The 12998-nt window shown below is 35.9% G+C and overlaps 2 protein-coding genes across 3 annotated transcripts in view; one reads left to right on the top strand and one right to left on the bottom strand.

Moving 5' to 3' along the window:
* LOC142341776 (uncharacterized) overlaps window positions 1–12998 on the bottom strand; it is a 645707-nt gene that overhangs the window by 407444 nt on the left and 225265 nt on the right. The gene's annotated exons all lie outside the window — the stretch shown is intronic.
* The window catches only part of LOC142341773 (uncharacterized), a 42323-nt gene continuing 30471 nt past the window's right edge, over window positions 1147–12998 (top strand). Inside the window, exons 1-2 of the mRNA XM_075392992.1 lie at window positions 1147–1494; window positions 11804–12169. Coding sequence (XP_075249107.1) covers window positions 1263–1494; window positions 11804–12169 — 598 coding nt within the window. The 5' untranslated portion in view covers window positions 1147–1262. The remainder of the gene's footprint in view (window positions 1495–11803; window positions 12170–12998) is intronic.

Raw genomic sequence — 12998 nt, 5'->3', positions numbered from 1 at the left:
TGTTGGAATTACTCGTTGGAAAAATTTGACAGATTTTGGTCTTGGATTATATATACGGCTAGGTTCTGTTAATAAAAGTTTTTTTTCCTTTGACTATTATTCTGTTTGGTTTGTCTTTTTTATAACTAATTTAATTTTTGCATTAGTTTGTTTTCACTTTGTCTGTAATATCTTCAAGAAGATGGAGGTATATCTTGTATGTTGTTAATTGATGTGACGCCAAAACAATTAATTTTGTGTTCTCCTGAGTCCTAAATTTAGTTTTTTTAAATAGCTGCATTCAATATCTGAGAACGTTAGCTGCCTTATTCTTTCCCAATGTTTTTTGGGTCGGAGAGTTAATTGCAGAATTCTAATTTTTAATGGCCGTTATCATCAGTTGTTTCATGAAAAAATTCAGCGCGGTAAGTTTTTGTGAGGCAATTAGTATTTGTTCACCCTTAAAGTTTTAGACCAGTTTTCAACAAAACCAGTCATGCTTCAAAAATTTGAAGTACGAAGGTTTCACAGTGAGTTCTTTCTGTCAGAATTATATTTTCGTTAATTATTTCGGCTTTTCTGTATCGTTTTTGAAGGATGTGATAATTGTGTTTTTGTCAGCCAAATGTCAATGCTCAAACTTTGTTATGAGAGGAGTATAAGTTTTTGCCTATTATAATAATCAAATGTGGTCTGGTGAGGTAAGGAATAAATGTTTCAAGACAAAAGATAATGCTCAATTCCGCTGCAATTTTTTTTGTGAAGTCTGGCGCTTCGAGTCGCTCTTCGACTTCTTCCGGCTATATTTTTATGTTACGTTTTTGCTTGATCGTGTTCTTCCAGAACGTTCTTTCTATTTCACTCTTTGGGTGACTTTTTCCCGCTTGACTTTTGTCATATAAGTTGCGAGCATTTAAAAATTAAGTCTCGGGCTAAAAGGAAACCGATTGCGGGCGATGAACGTACATACCCCGTGTAGCATTAAGGTTAATGCCCACGAATCTCAATCTAGAGGTCGGTCATTTGAACCCCTCCTCAGTCAGTAGTTTTTGCACCATAAAAGTTTCTCTAGCCTATGCCCCCTTCTTAAATGTTCGCATCTTTGCCAGCCGTTCGAGAGCTATTCGTACGACGATAGTCGGTTTATGATAAAATGTTTTCAGGTAATGAATCGCCTAAAACTTCCAGATACACAAAACTTTGCTTGACCGGAGTCATTGGCCTGTTTAATCGCTATATTGGTAATATTTTTTAAACAACTCGTATAATTCTGTCATCTTGAAATGGCAAAGGACGATGAAACAGTGAAAAGGAAAAAGAAAGCCAAAAAGCGCAAGCGTGAACGAAGTATGAGTCCAGTTTATTCGTCATTACGTGCGTCTGAATTATCAGAACGGATTTCTCCTGCTTCTGTACCAAAAGGGACTGCACCATCGGAAGCACGAATGAGCTTCGGAAGCACAACGTCATTAAAAACTAGTTCAGCCTCGGAGATATCCGAAGATCATAAACTGGGTTAGTATCGAATAGTTTAGAGCTTTGCGTTTTCCAGGTAATTATCTTTTTAATTAACGGGGAAGTGATTGGGAGGTTATTATTGGTCTTATTGTTTTTTTACAAACCAACCTTTTCAAACCTGGGGGCAGCTGTGGTGTCTGTTTTTAATAGCCGCCTCAGCTTCTCAGCCGGCTATTATAGCGCTCCTATTTTTTACGACTCGAAGAGGAGTATTGGTTTTTTAAGGTTTTTTTTACCGGAAGTACTATTTGTTCAGGTGGCGTTTTGACCTAATATTGAAAGTGAGTAAAATTGCCGTGCGAACTAACTTTTTCTGAGCGAGAAAAGTTTGTTCTTCAGGCGCTGCGTCCAGTAAATGACTTTTTGACTTTGAAAAGTGTTTTGAGAGATTGACGCATATAGATGACAGTTTTTGGTCGTGTTTTTGTCCATTTGGCCAAATATTTTTACAGTATCTTGGTCGAAGTGAATTTTAATTGCGTGAATATGCAACCATCTGAAATCCATACCACAATGTTTCTGAGAGCTTAATAATACGTTTCAAGTGCAAAATTGGCCCATACTTCTCATTTTTTTTGTCAATTTTTCGTTTTTTCTTATTAATTTCTCCATATTTGGCTCTTTGAGCGGATTTTTTTAAAACCAAATTAGTAGAAATGTCAACGTTTTTTGATAATCCCTGAATTGGATGCCCCTTTTTGACGTGAGATGCTTTTGTTTTTATAAATTTGCACTCATACTAATCCGATTTTGGCTGTTTTTGTCAAAGTTTTCTAAGTTTTTTGTTTGTACTTTGAGTTTATTTACAATAAAAAGTATTTTGGTGTACCATCGGTGTTTTTGGTTTCGTTTTGTTGCTAGTTGATTTATTTTTGGCGATAACTCATTAAAATTCAGTATAAATTTACTCCATATAAAAAATTTTTTTAATCAAATTGTTTTACTGTTGCGCAATTGAGCTGTTTTCCCTTCTTACTGAGACAAGAATATGGCTATGAAATGCTCTTAAACCGCGATCGCTTAATAACAAAAAATCTATGTTTTTACCTCAATATTTTCATTTTGATTTTTAGAGTTTTAATTTAGCTTTTTGAGTTTTCAGAAGTTGCGAATTGGTTTTTTTAAATCTATTTCACAATGTATGTATTATTCACATTCTAGCATGTTTCTTTCTATCATTCTGCTCAGATCGATAGTTTTATACTTGCCCTGGATTTATTACTTTGAACTAATTTTTCTCTTTTTAGAATTTCTGTTTGCAATTTATTTTAACATATGTCACCGAGGGTTTTCTAGCTTTCTAGCTTCACTTTTACAAATTATGAAGAACACTTTTTTTCTGGGAATATTCTTAAGGACTTTTGCGTTTGAATATTGCTCTGTCTCTAGTCTTTTTCATTCATTTCGATTTAATTAATTTTTTGGTCATTTTTTAATCGAGTTCATTGTTATTTGAAGCGACAACTAATGTTTGTAGTTCAGCTCGTTTTATATATACGTATGTTAAAATTTTTTAGTTCAGTTGGTTTTATGGGCTATCTTAAGTTTTTGAATGCTTTTGTTTTTAGTAGTCACTTTAGTAGGAGTCAGGTGATTCTTTAACAAAGACGACTCTTCGAGTCGTTTCCAGAATTCTTCCGGCTATGTTTTTTTTACTTCGTTGTACTAAAGTTCTTTCGCTTTCACAGTTCACAGCTTGTTCAACATTTTGCGTGAAAAATTTTCGACTTCTCTAGGCTAGTCGTACTCTTCTCTCATTCTGCTTAAAGTGTTTTTAGACAGTTGCTCAGAAAGCAATTCAAATTGAACAGAGTCAGTATCAAAAAACGAAACCAGAAATAGAAACGGGATAAAGTCCTAAAGCCCAATTTTAGATGCATGTTACTCGAACTTTGTTCTTAGTTACAATCTCTAATGCTTATTGGTACTGATACTAGCCCATGTGTTGTCTCAACACGAATCAGGAGTATGTTCAGCTCAAATGACATCAAAATAGTTTTTGTTTTAAATTGTTTGTGTACATCTTGGTTATGGGAATCAACGGTGGCTATTTTCCGGCACTCTGCCGGGTATGTTGTACTAATCGATGAGAAGTATTGGTGAAGCGTTTTCTTACCACTCGACGAGGGGTTGTGTCTTTTGTATTGGTGTCTTTCTGTATTAAAATTAGTGTCTTTGCGACTTAAATGTGATTTTTGATGGTAGCGAGCAAAAAATCAGATTTTCAGGGAACAAATATGGTAAATAATTTAAAACAATTCAGTAAAAAGAGTGCAGACGGAAGATAGCGGTTATTTTGTTTTGAAGAGAGTGGTTAACTACTTTTGAAACAGCGAGAAATGTAGGCGAGCGATTTCTTGTTTATTTTCGAGCTTTTTCATTGCATTTTGACGCTTTTTGGTTTTCCTTTTTGGTCTAAGATGATCGTTTTACACTGATTTGAAGGTTTTTCAATTATTTTGCGAAATTTTTGGCTATTAGAACGATTTGGGCCATTTATTTGGTTGATTAATTGCTCTCAAACAAACTTTCTAGCAATTACTTTAGTCCTGCGGTATTTTTTGATGCGATTTTACGCTTGACCGATTTGTCGTGTGATGCTTTTGATTTTTTGTCCCCAGAAACGGGATAAAAAGGTAACGCCCGGAGGTCAAGAAGTTCTCTTAGAGCCTTATCATTTACTAGTCTCAATATGCGATTCACCTAAACTATTTAGGTGACAAATTCATTTCATGAAGGGGCTTTCTTGGAGTCAGAAGCCCTCCTTCACTCCCTCCTCACCATTCGAACCATTACTCTCAGCACGCTCGGACCCCCTAGCGCTCACCACCCCCATGCACACCCCACGCACCTCCAATTAAGCTAAAGCTGGCCTCTCTAAACTGCAGCTGATGACGATGCAAACCACTCGCCAGTCATTTTGGAGCAATTCGCTTGGTGTGAAGCGGTTAAGTTTGATTGTTTTTGTAACTGAATTGAGGCTTAAGTCTGGCAGGCATTGCCTACTTGTTATACATTTTGTTTATACATTTTTGTTTATACATTTTTGTTACAAAGTTGCTTTTTTTGTGTGAAATTTGACATAAAATGCGGGAAATTTATTACTCGCACTTTTTACTCTTCTCTTTTTAGTTTTTAGTTTGCAGTTCCGATTGCGTGAAGCAGTAGTAGTTTCGAAATTTGTGTCATTTGTGTGTGTGTGTGTGTGTGTGTGTCTTCTTGGTTTATATGAAATTTTAATTGAATATAACTTATTTGTTTTAAGTTCATTTACTTTGTGGATAGTTTTTGTTTATTTAAAATTGTTTTTTTTCTGCAGTGATGCGTTTTACCATGAGATACTGGCTATTTGAAAAACTTGTTGTCGGGCGATGATGATTCTTTAAGTAGTTTTTCGTTTTATTAATCAATATTGGAGTTATTTTGAAAAACGTGAAATACATCAAAAAATGGTAGCGGCAAGAGTGCCGAACAAAATTGGGTGGAGCGAAACGAGAGTGGTTTCGTGTTCCAACCGCTCTTTTCGAGAGACTGAGAAATTATGTTGTAAAAAAGTTCTGTAACAAAGCTATATGTTGTTCACGTGTGGTTTTCGAGCAGTTTTTAAATTTGATCTGTTTGAATAGTCTATGGTAACACTTTTATGGTTGTTTTGATAGTGTTTTGAAATTTTTGTTAATTAGTATCTTGTTTATGCTAATTTTCAGAGATTTTAAGCTATTTTTACAAATTTTTTGTGCCATTTTTGCACATTTGTGCTTATTGATTTGTTTTATTTCGAAATCTGGGAATTGAGTTCAGGCCCATTGTTCAAGGCTTTTTTTGATAACCAATGAAATGGTTTTATTGGCGTAAAACAGTATTTTGTTGAATAATATATAATTGAGACAAGCATTTTTTAATTAATAGCTGTAAAAGCAAATGCTGAGCGAAGATACTATTGGTCTTCCCTTGTTTTTTCGTCAAGATTTTTAACGTTTATAGGATGTCACGCTAACTTCAAATCTGCCTTTTGTCCATTCCTTCATTTAATTTGACTGAATTGCGTGCTTGAATTCATTTTTCACTCTTATTAAAACTGTTTTCTGTTTGTTCAAGATTTGAATTACTTTACTCTCAAAATGACCTCTCCGTTTCATTATTTTTTGTATTTATTTATAAATTATTTGAACTTCTAATTCTAATTTTTTAAGTGTTTTAAGTAAGTTCTAGCTTCTCCTAAACTATAGCTGTTTCGACTGAGACTACTCTTGAAGTTCGTTCCTCTATTCCTCTGGCTATGTTTTTTGATCGGCAATTATTTAGAGTGTATGAAACAGGAAGCGAAACATGAGCAAAAGCCTGATTAGGTCAAAATGCTGAAGAAAAGCGAGACCTCAAAAAGAGTGGTTTTATGTTCATGAGGACTTTTAGAGAGACCGAGAGATGTAGGTCCGAAAAATTTATGCTTCGTGGGCAATTTTTGATATGTGCGCCTTTTCCATTGATATTTTTTGGTTTTAGCTGCGAAATTTTCGCTCAGAGTGGTCTGTAAGTCATATTAAACAGTAATTATACTTTCGGAAGCATTTTTTACTATTAGGAGCAAATATTTGAAGTTGCAGGTTTTAGCTAATTTTTTCGTTATGAGGTTTTATACACCTTTTCTGCAGATTTTTTGAGCTTCAATTTTTTAGTATTCAGGGAGTTTGTCGACTGAAGTTACTTTTTCGAGTAGTTTTTTATTACTCTTTGATAGATTGATATTATGTTTTGTTTTGTTTAAAGAAAGTGAGTGAAATAAGTCAATTTTTGACGTATTGTCTGTTTCGGAAGTTTATTGCCTTTCTTTTTTTTGTTCGTTTCGAAATAGTTTTTCTTATTAGGACGTACCTTTTGAACTGATTTATAGAGTTTAAAAAAGAGACAATCGAATGTTACCCAGTGCAGTTTTCAACTCAAATAATTAAAATTATTTTAAATTTTGAATTTGATTTTTATTTGCTTAGTTTGTGTGTATGTGTGTCTGTCCAGTGTTTTGTAGGTCACTGAACATACAGAAAAAATTTGAAAGGTTTTTGAGAAAAGTTATTGTGACGTTTTTGTAGCGTTTCGAAGATTTTTATGTAAAGCTCGTTTAAGTTTTTCTCTATTTGCCTGTCCACTGTTTTCACTATGCAACGTTTGTGTTGTATCTCTTGGTGCCCGTTTTTTGAATGAAAGCTAATTGTATCGTATGGTCGTTTTTCAACAATTTGTGTAGGAAGCTTTGCAGATTTCGTGTTTTAGTTAATTGTTGCGCCGTTTTTGCTCAAATGATTACTATAATTAAGTATCGAGTTGAATTGGTTCAATGAGTGTTTCGTTGGGACGCTAGTCAGTTTGAACTTCGAGTTCGTTTCCAGACTCTGCTAACTATGTTTTGTAATGGTTAGGTGTCAGTGACACGGGATGTTGAAGTCGATGTCGGACGTGCAAAAAGGTTTAGCTCAAGCTGCTGTACAAAAGTGGAAAGCAGAGAAGAGTGCGAAAAAGATTTCTCTTTGTTAATAAATTGTTTTACTATTTTGAGAGGGAGCGAGGAAACTTTTGTTAAAAACTTTCGCTATTTCAGGAGCCGTTTTGACCATTTCAAATGTTTATTAGGATTTTATGCTGTTTTTGACTCTTTTTTTGCTTTTTCAGCTGTTTTTCCTTTTGCATGTTATAACAGTATATGGGAAGTTCTGGTTGCAGCTAATCTTTACCGCAGTTTTGATCGTTTTGGTTTGTTTTGATTCATTTTAATGCTGTTTTGTTTTTGCGATGAAAAGGATGAAATATTGTCCATTTTTTTACTGGTTTTGAATCTTTTTTTGTATACTGTATAATTTCGTAATAGTGTTTTTATGCAATTAGTTTTCTAGGCCATACTGTCTGCACTTGAAAACTTGATACGACAGTTTCTACTTCAATAAACATAATGTTTTTAATAGCCGCGAAGCGATAGCTGAGGCTATTATTGGCCTTCTCTTGGTTTTTTTTTTATTTCGTCGTCATGATTTTTGTTACGACCATATGACGTCACAGCCACTTTTTGTTCATTCGTTCATGCAATTTCAACTGAATTGCATGCGTGACATCATTTTTCGCTCTTAGTGGAGCGAGTTTTTTTGTTCATTCGCGTGATTAAATTTTTGGTCACACTTGACTTACCTCACTCTCAAAATGACTTCCTCACTTTGAAATTGACTTTTATTTACTTTAATTCAAAGAGATAAGGTCAAATGGGTGTGTGTCACTCTAAATGAAGGTTATTCGAGATCAGCTAATAGAGGCAGCAATAACTTATACAGATTTTTAATCAAAATATAACAGATCAGCCTTCAATGAAAAGACAATTTTCTTTGGTCTGTCTTTTTTACTGTTTTTTTAAGACTGCCGATCTACGAATCTATTGCGGCTATTTTCTGGCAATCTGCCAGCTATGTTAATAAATTTTCTGCTTTTACTTTGTTGTTTGGTGGCTTGTTAATTGCTCTCAAAGGAGGTTTGTATCAGTTATATTAGTCCCGTGGTCTAGTTCTAATGCAATATTTCTTGACCAATTTTTGATCTCACCCATTTGATTGTTGGTCCTCTAAAACGGGATAAACAGGTGGCACACGGAGGTTATTAAGTGTCCCAGCATCTCTCTTAGAGCTCTACGCCTTACTAGTCTCTAAATATGCGATTGACCGAAACTGTTAAAATTGTTCTTAATCTTTGACCCCCTCAATCAACCCCCCACCCACACACACCTCCAGCTGGCGATTTGAATCCCCCCTCGTCCAGCCCTCCCCACGCTATCCCCTACCCGCATCGCTGGCCCTCCCCCTCAGTGCTTGACCCTCCCTCCCCCACTCCATCGACCCCCACCCCTAATGATACCATCCCTAAGCCCCAGCTTGCTACCACTGAAGCCAACTGGTCGTTTGAGAGCAATTCGCTCGAATTTAGTCGGTTATGTTTGTAGTTTGTGTTGCATAGACAGTTACTGATTTGAACAGCAACATTATCGTATTTGATAAAGAGTAACAATTTCGACTCCGCAGCTGATTTTTGAAGAATAGGATTCAATTGTTTGCTGTACGCTTGACTCATTTTTTCTACAGTTGTCTTGGCGATAATTGTTATCTATTGAAAATATCATCAGACGGTGTGTTGACACTACTTTCGTAGAGTCACAAAATGTAGAGAAATGAAAAATGAAATTGAGATTTATGGTACCCGCTAAACCGGGGGTGCACAAACGGAAAAGATCCGACATCTTCAAAATTTCTCAAAAGCAAGTTTTAGCCAGAACTTGTTTTCCTGGAAAACAGTGACAAAATATTTACTCTAATCAAACTAAAAGAGCGTTTAGTAATTACTGTTATTTATTTGGGGCGTTGGATATTAGGCAAAATTTCGATTAGATGAAGGAACTTCTGTAGCCAATAGGCGAAAATTCTGAACTAGGGTTTTGTGGAAACTAGGCGAATGCTAATTAAAACACTTCAAGGAGAGGTACTACAATATCAGCTGGGTATTTAAATGTAATTAAGTGAGAATAACAATAGACTTTGTAGAAAAAGTGCTCAAAATATTTATCAAAAATTGAACCGAGTTTTCGAGTTTTGATCATTTTTAAGATGTTATTTAACCCCACCTCCCCAATTTTGCAATCAGTGGTTCTAAATTATTTATATTAAGATATTGATAAGTGTTTTGTTTTTAAACATTTTCACTTTTTACTTTTAAAAAAATCAAAATCATTGGCCGCGATAACACTTGAGTACAGTAAAAGGAATGCAAAACATTGAAAACATTGTACATTTTGCCAGTAATTTTTACAATACTTGCATGTAAAGACGACTGCTAAGGACACTTGATAACTTTAGCAACGAGTGGATTTTGAAGTACCTCTTTTAAGTGTTTTAATATATGTTCGTCAAACTTCCACAAAACTTTAGCTCAGGTTTTTCGCCTAATGGCTACGAAAATTTTGTTTTCATTATCGAGTTTTCGCGTAATATCCATTCCCCCTGTTAGATTACAGGTTTCAAGGCATCGGGGGTGAAAAGAACCGCTAAATATAAAGCTTTGTCTTACAGTTCAATCGTTTCAGAGCAATTCGTTGGTTACTTTTTTGTACCGGTAAAGGAAAGTTTGTCGCCTGGCAATAGACGCACGCTTTGGTTAATAAAGGTTTTCTTTTTTAAGGAGAAACAAAGTAGGTTTCGTTTTTTTTACAATGAAAGAATTTGATTGGTGCTGTGTCTTTTCTGTACGTTTTCTCACATTTTGCTCAGAATAAACTAATCAAGCTTTCTATTGCCTTTAAACGGTATGGAGCTTAACGCACAATTCTGCTGTCAATGGGTGAAACGCGAAGCATTTACTAACAAATTTCGTGCTTTTTTGAGGGTGTTTGCAAAGCATTTTTGTCCAATGCTCATTAAGGCCGTTGTGTTTTTGGGTAATAAGGTAGTTCTTGCAAGTACTTTTTGCTTTTGAGGACATTATTATTACAAGTATTCTTTTTTTGGCGATTCTCTTGTTAAATTAATTTACAGGTCTCTCTAGGTCAGAACCATTTGTAATGGTTTGTATTGTTTTTAATGGTTTAAAAAGGCAGTGGATATTTTGATTTACGCCGTCTGTTTTTTGCCACTCCTAAAAATTTTGCGGTATTGAATCTGAAGTCAGGTCTTCAAATTTAAGATCTTTTAAGATTGTATGTCGGCGTTTTCTTGAATTATTGTTATCGTGAGTGTCTTTTTTAGGATCGACTTTTGCGTGATCTAATTTGCTCTCATCCAGATTTCAAGTATAAACATCACGTCTTACCCTGATGATATAACTTTAACTACATCTCACACAGTTTGAAAAATTGCGTGACACAATAACAATATTTTACACGACTGGCTAGTTTCAAGAAAACTAAAGTTATCTGCTTAAAAATCAAACGCTACAGTGTTCACAACCTGGAGCACGGAGGCCAATTTTGACCCACACCTCACATTTAACAATTCGCCAATACCAGTAAAGTCCATAGTCAAAGTACTTGGTGTTACCTTTGATAGTATGCTCAATTTTGGAGAACATGTAAAAAGCATAAAGAGAAATTACAAAAGCGCAATAACATACTGAAAAAGATTGCTGGTAGCGACCGGCGCTGCTCAAAAGAGACACTCTCAGTGACTTACAAAGCTATTGCTTAGAGCATTCTGAAATACGGTGCTCTCATTTGGGCTTCCACAATCAGCAATACAAACTAGAACTATCTACAAACGCAACAAAACATTGCTCTTCGCACAATTACTGGCTGTCTAAAAATGTCTGACATCAATGATTTAAACAATGATGGTGAAATTCTGCCTGTCAAAGCTCACACTGAAATCTTAGCAGAGCTTTTCCTAGCCGGCAGTTATCAGAGCCATCGTGCTGATCATGAAGCAACCTCTTCAACCAGTTTTCGTCCCATGAGACTGACACTAAATGATACTTAGAGGGAGCACATGAAGCAACATGCAAGCAACTAGTTACACCTCCACCAAAGATATCAGAAGAACAAGCTGCACGTATCCGACTAGCACAACTGAGAACTAGATACTGTCCCCTGCTAAACTCTTACTTGAGTAGGATCTGTGACAATGTTGATAACCGCTGTCCCAAATGTGATGTAGCACCACATGACGTAAACCGCATTTTCAACTGCACTAAGAAAACTACGGGCCTGCATTTAATTGATCTCTGGGAAAGACCAGTAGAGGTAGCCAAATGACTGGACTTAATTCCATCAGTCCTACGAGACCACACTGCATAAAATAATCCGCCTTGCTTGCTCCTTTCCCCTGATGTTGACGATGCCCCTCCTGGTTCCCCTACCCCGGGGACCGCATGTCATTCACCATGGCGTAGATGCAGAAAGGTCGCCGCACCACAAGCAAGATGTGAACAGGCAGTCACACACTACTACTAATTTACCTATTATTATTACGATACAAATGTAACTAGGGTACCAGTTAAAAACGGCAATAAGCGCCTGTGTCCCGCCAAAGCTACCTGCGAATTGCATCTCTGTACGACAGCTACAACAACAACGTGGATGATTTAACGATGTTTTTTAGAGAGGGCCTCCGTAAGCATGTACGAATATAATTGACAGGAAACATTTCCGAATTGGGTTGCATTTGAATTGGATGATTTTATATCGATGATAATAGGATTTGCATATATTCGTTTCCCATGGGTACAACTTATATATCTCAATACGGTATTTCGCCATACTGAATAGTTTATGGAAAGTTTTGAATTGTTTTAGATACAGGAAGTTCAGGTTTCCCTCGTGACGGCTCCGTAAGGAAGAAACACAAGAAGAAACATAGGCGAAGTGCACGTGATGTCCTTGCCGATGTTTTGCCAAAGAATGAATCCTCTCAGCGCTCAACAATTTTCAAATGCAGCCAAACCATTGCACAAGTTGACGAAGCACTCCAGAAACAGAGAAATAATAGAACTAAAGAAGATAATGACAGTTCCGACGATTCCATTCTTACTTCAGGCGATGAAAATATTGACCTGCTGTTGAGTCAAAGTATGATGAGTTGCAAGAAGGGGTCCAAAAAGAAGAAGGAAACGGTGCAAATTAGTTTTGGGAGTCCTCATGTGCCTATTTACCCGGCTACAAGTAGGTTAAACTTTTTCACTTCATTTGTTGTCCGTAGGCTTTTTGCATTCTCGCCGTATTACATATATTTTTAATAGCTGCACAGCGATAGCTAGGGCTATTATTGGCCTTCTCTTGGTTTTTTTACAATTCAAAGAATTTGAATTGTATTGGGGCGCTGTCTTTTTTTTTTAAGATCTGTTCACACATTTTCATGATTTTTGAAGTCAAATTGGAGTAGTGATTTTGGTCACGCCGAAACAGGAAGTGGAGCGAAAAAGCGAGTGGTTTTGCGGCGTGAAATTTTTTTCGCTCTAAATTTAAAGTAGAGTGAGAAAACGGTGTTTGAACAAAAATTCGCTTTCACTTTGATTTTTACTGTTTTTTCGATTTTTTGGATCGGATTTTTTTCTAAATGGTTTTTCCAATCCATTCATAGTCCGTTTTAGGTCTAGCTTTTTGAGTCAATGAAAATTCTTTGAATTGTACGTCAGGACTTGTCCTGCTATGTTTTTTTATTTCGTCGTCATGATTTTTGTTACGACCATATGACGTCACAGCCACTTTTTGTTCATTCGTTCATGCAATTTCAACTGAATTGCATGCGTGACATCATTTTTCGCTCTTAGTGGAGCGAGTTTTTTTGTTCATTCGCGTGATTAAATTTTTGGTCACACTTGACTTACCTCACTCTCAAAATGACTTCCTCACTTTGAAATTGACTTTTATTTACTTTAATTCAAAGAGATAAGGTCAAATGGGTGTGTGTCACTCTAAATGAAGGTTATTCGAGATCAGCTAATAGAGGCAGCAATAACTTATACAGATTTTTAATCAAAATATAACAGAT

This window comes from Convolutriloba macropyga, chromosome 6 (assembly GCF_964194025.1).
Source record: "Convolutriloba macropyga chromosome 6, txConMacr16.3, whole genome shotgun sequence".
NCBI classification, from domain to species: domain Eukaryota; kingdom Metazoa; phylum Xenacoelomorpha; order Acoela; family Convolutidae; genus Convolutriloba; species Convolutriloba macropyga.
This window is presented reverse-complemented; position numbering and strand designations above follow the sequence as displayed.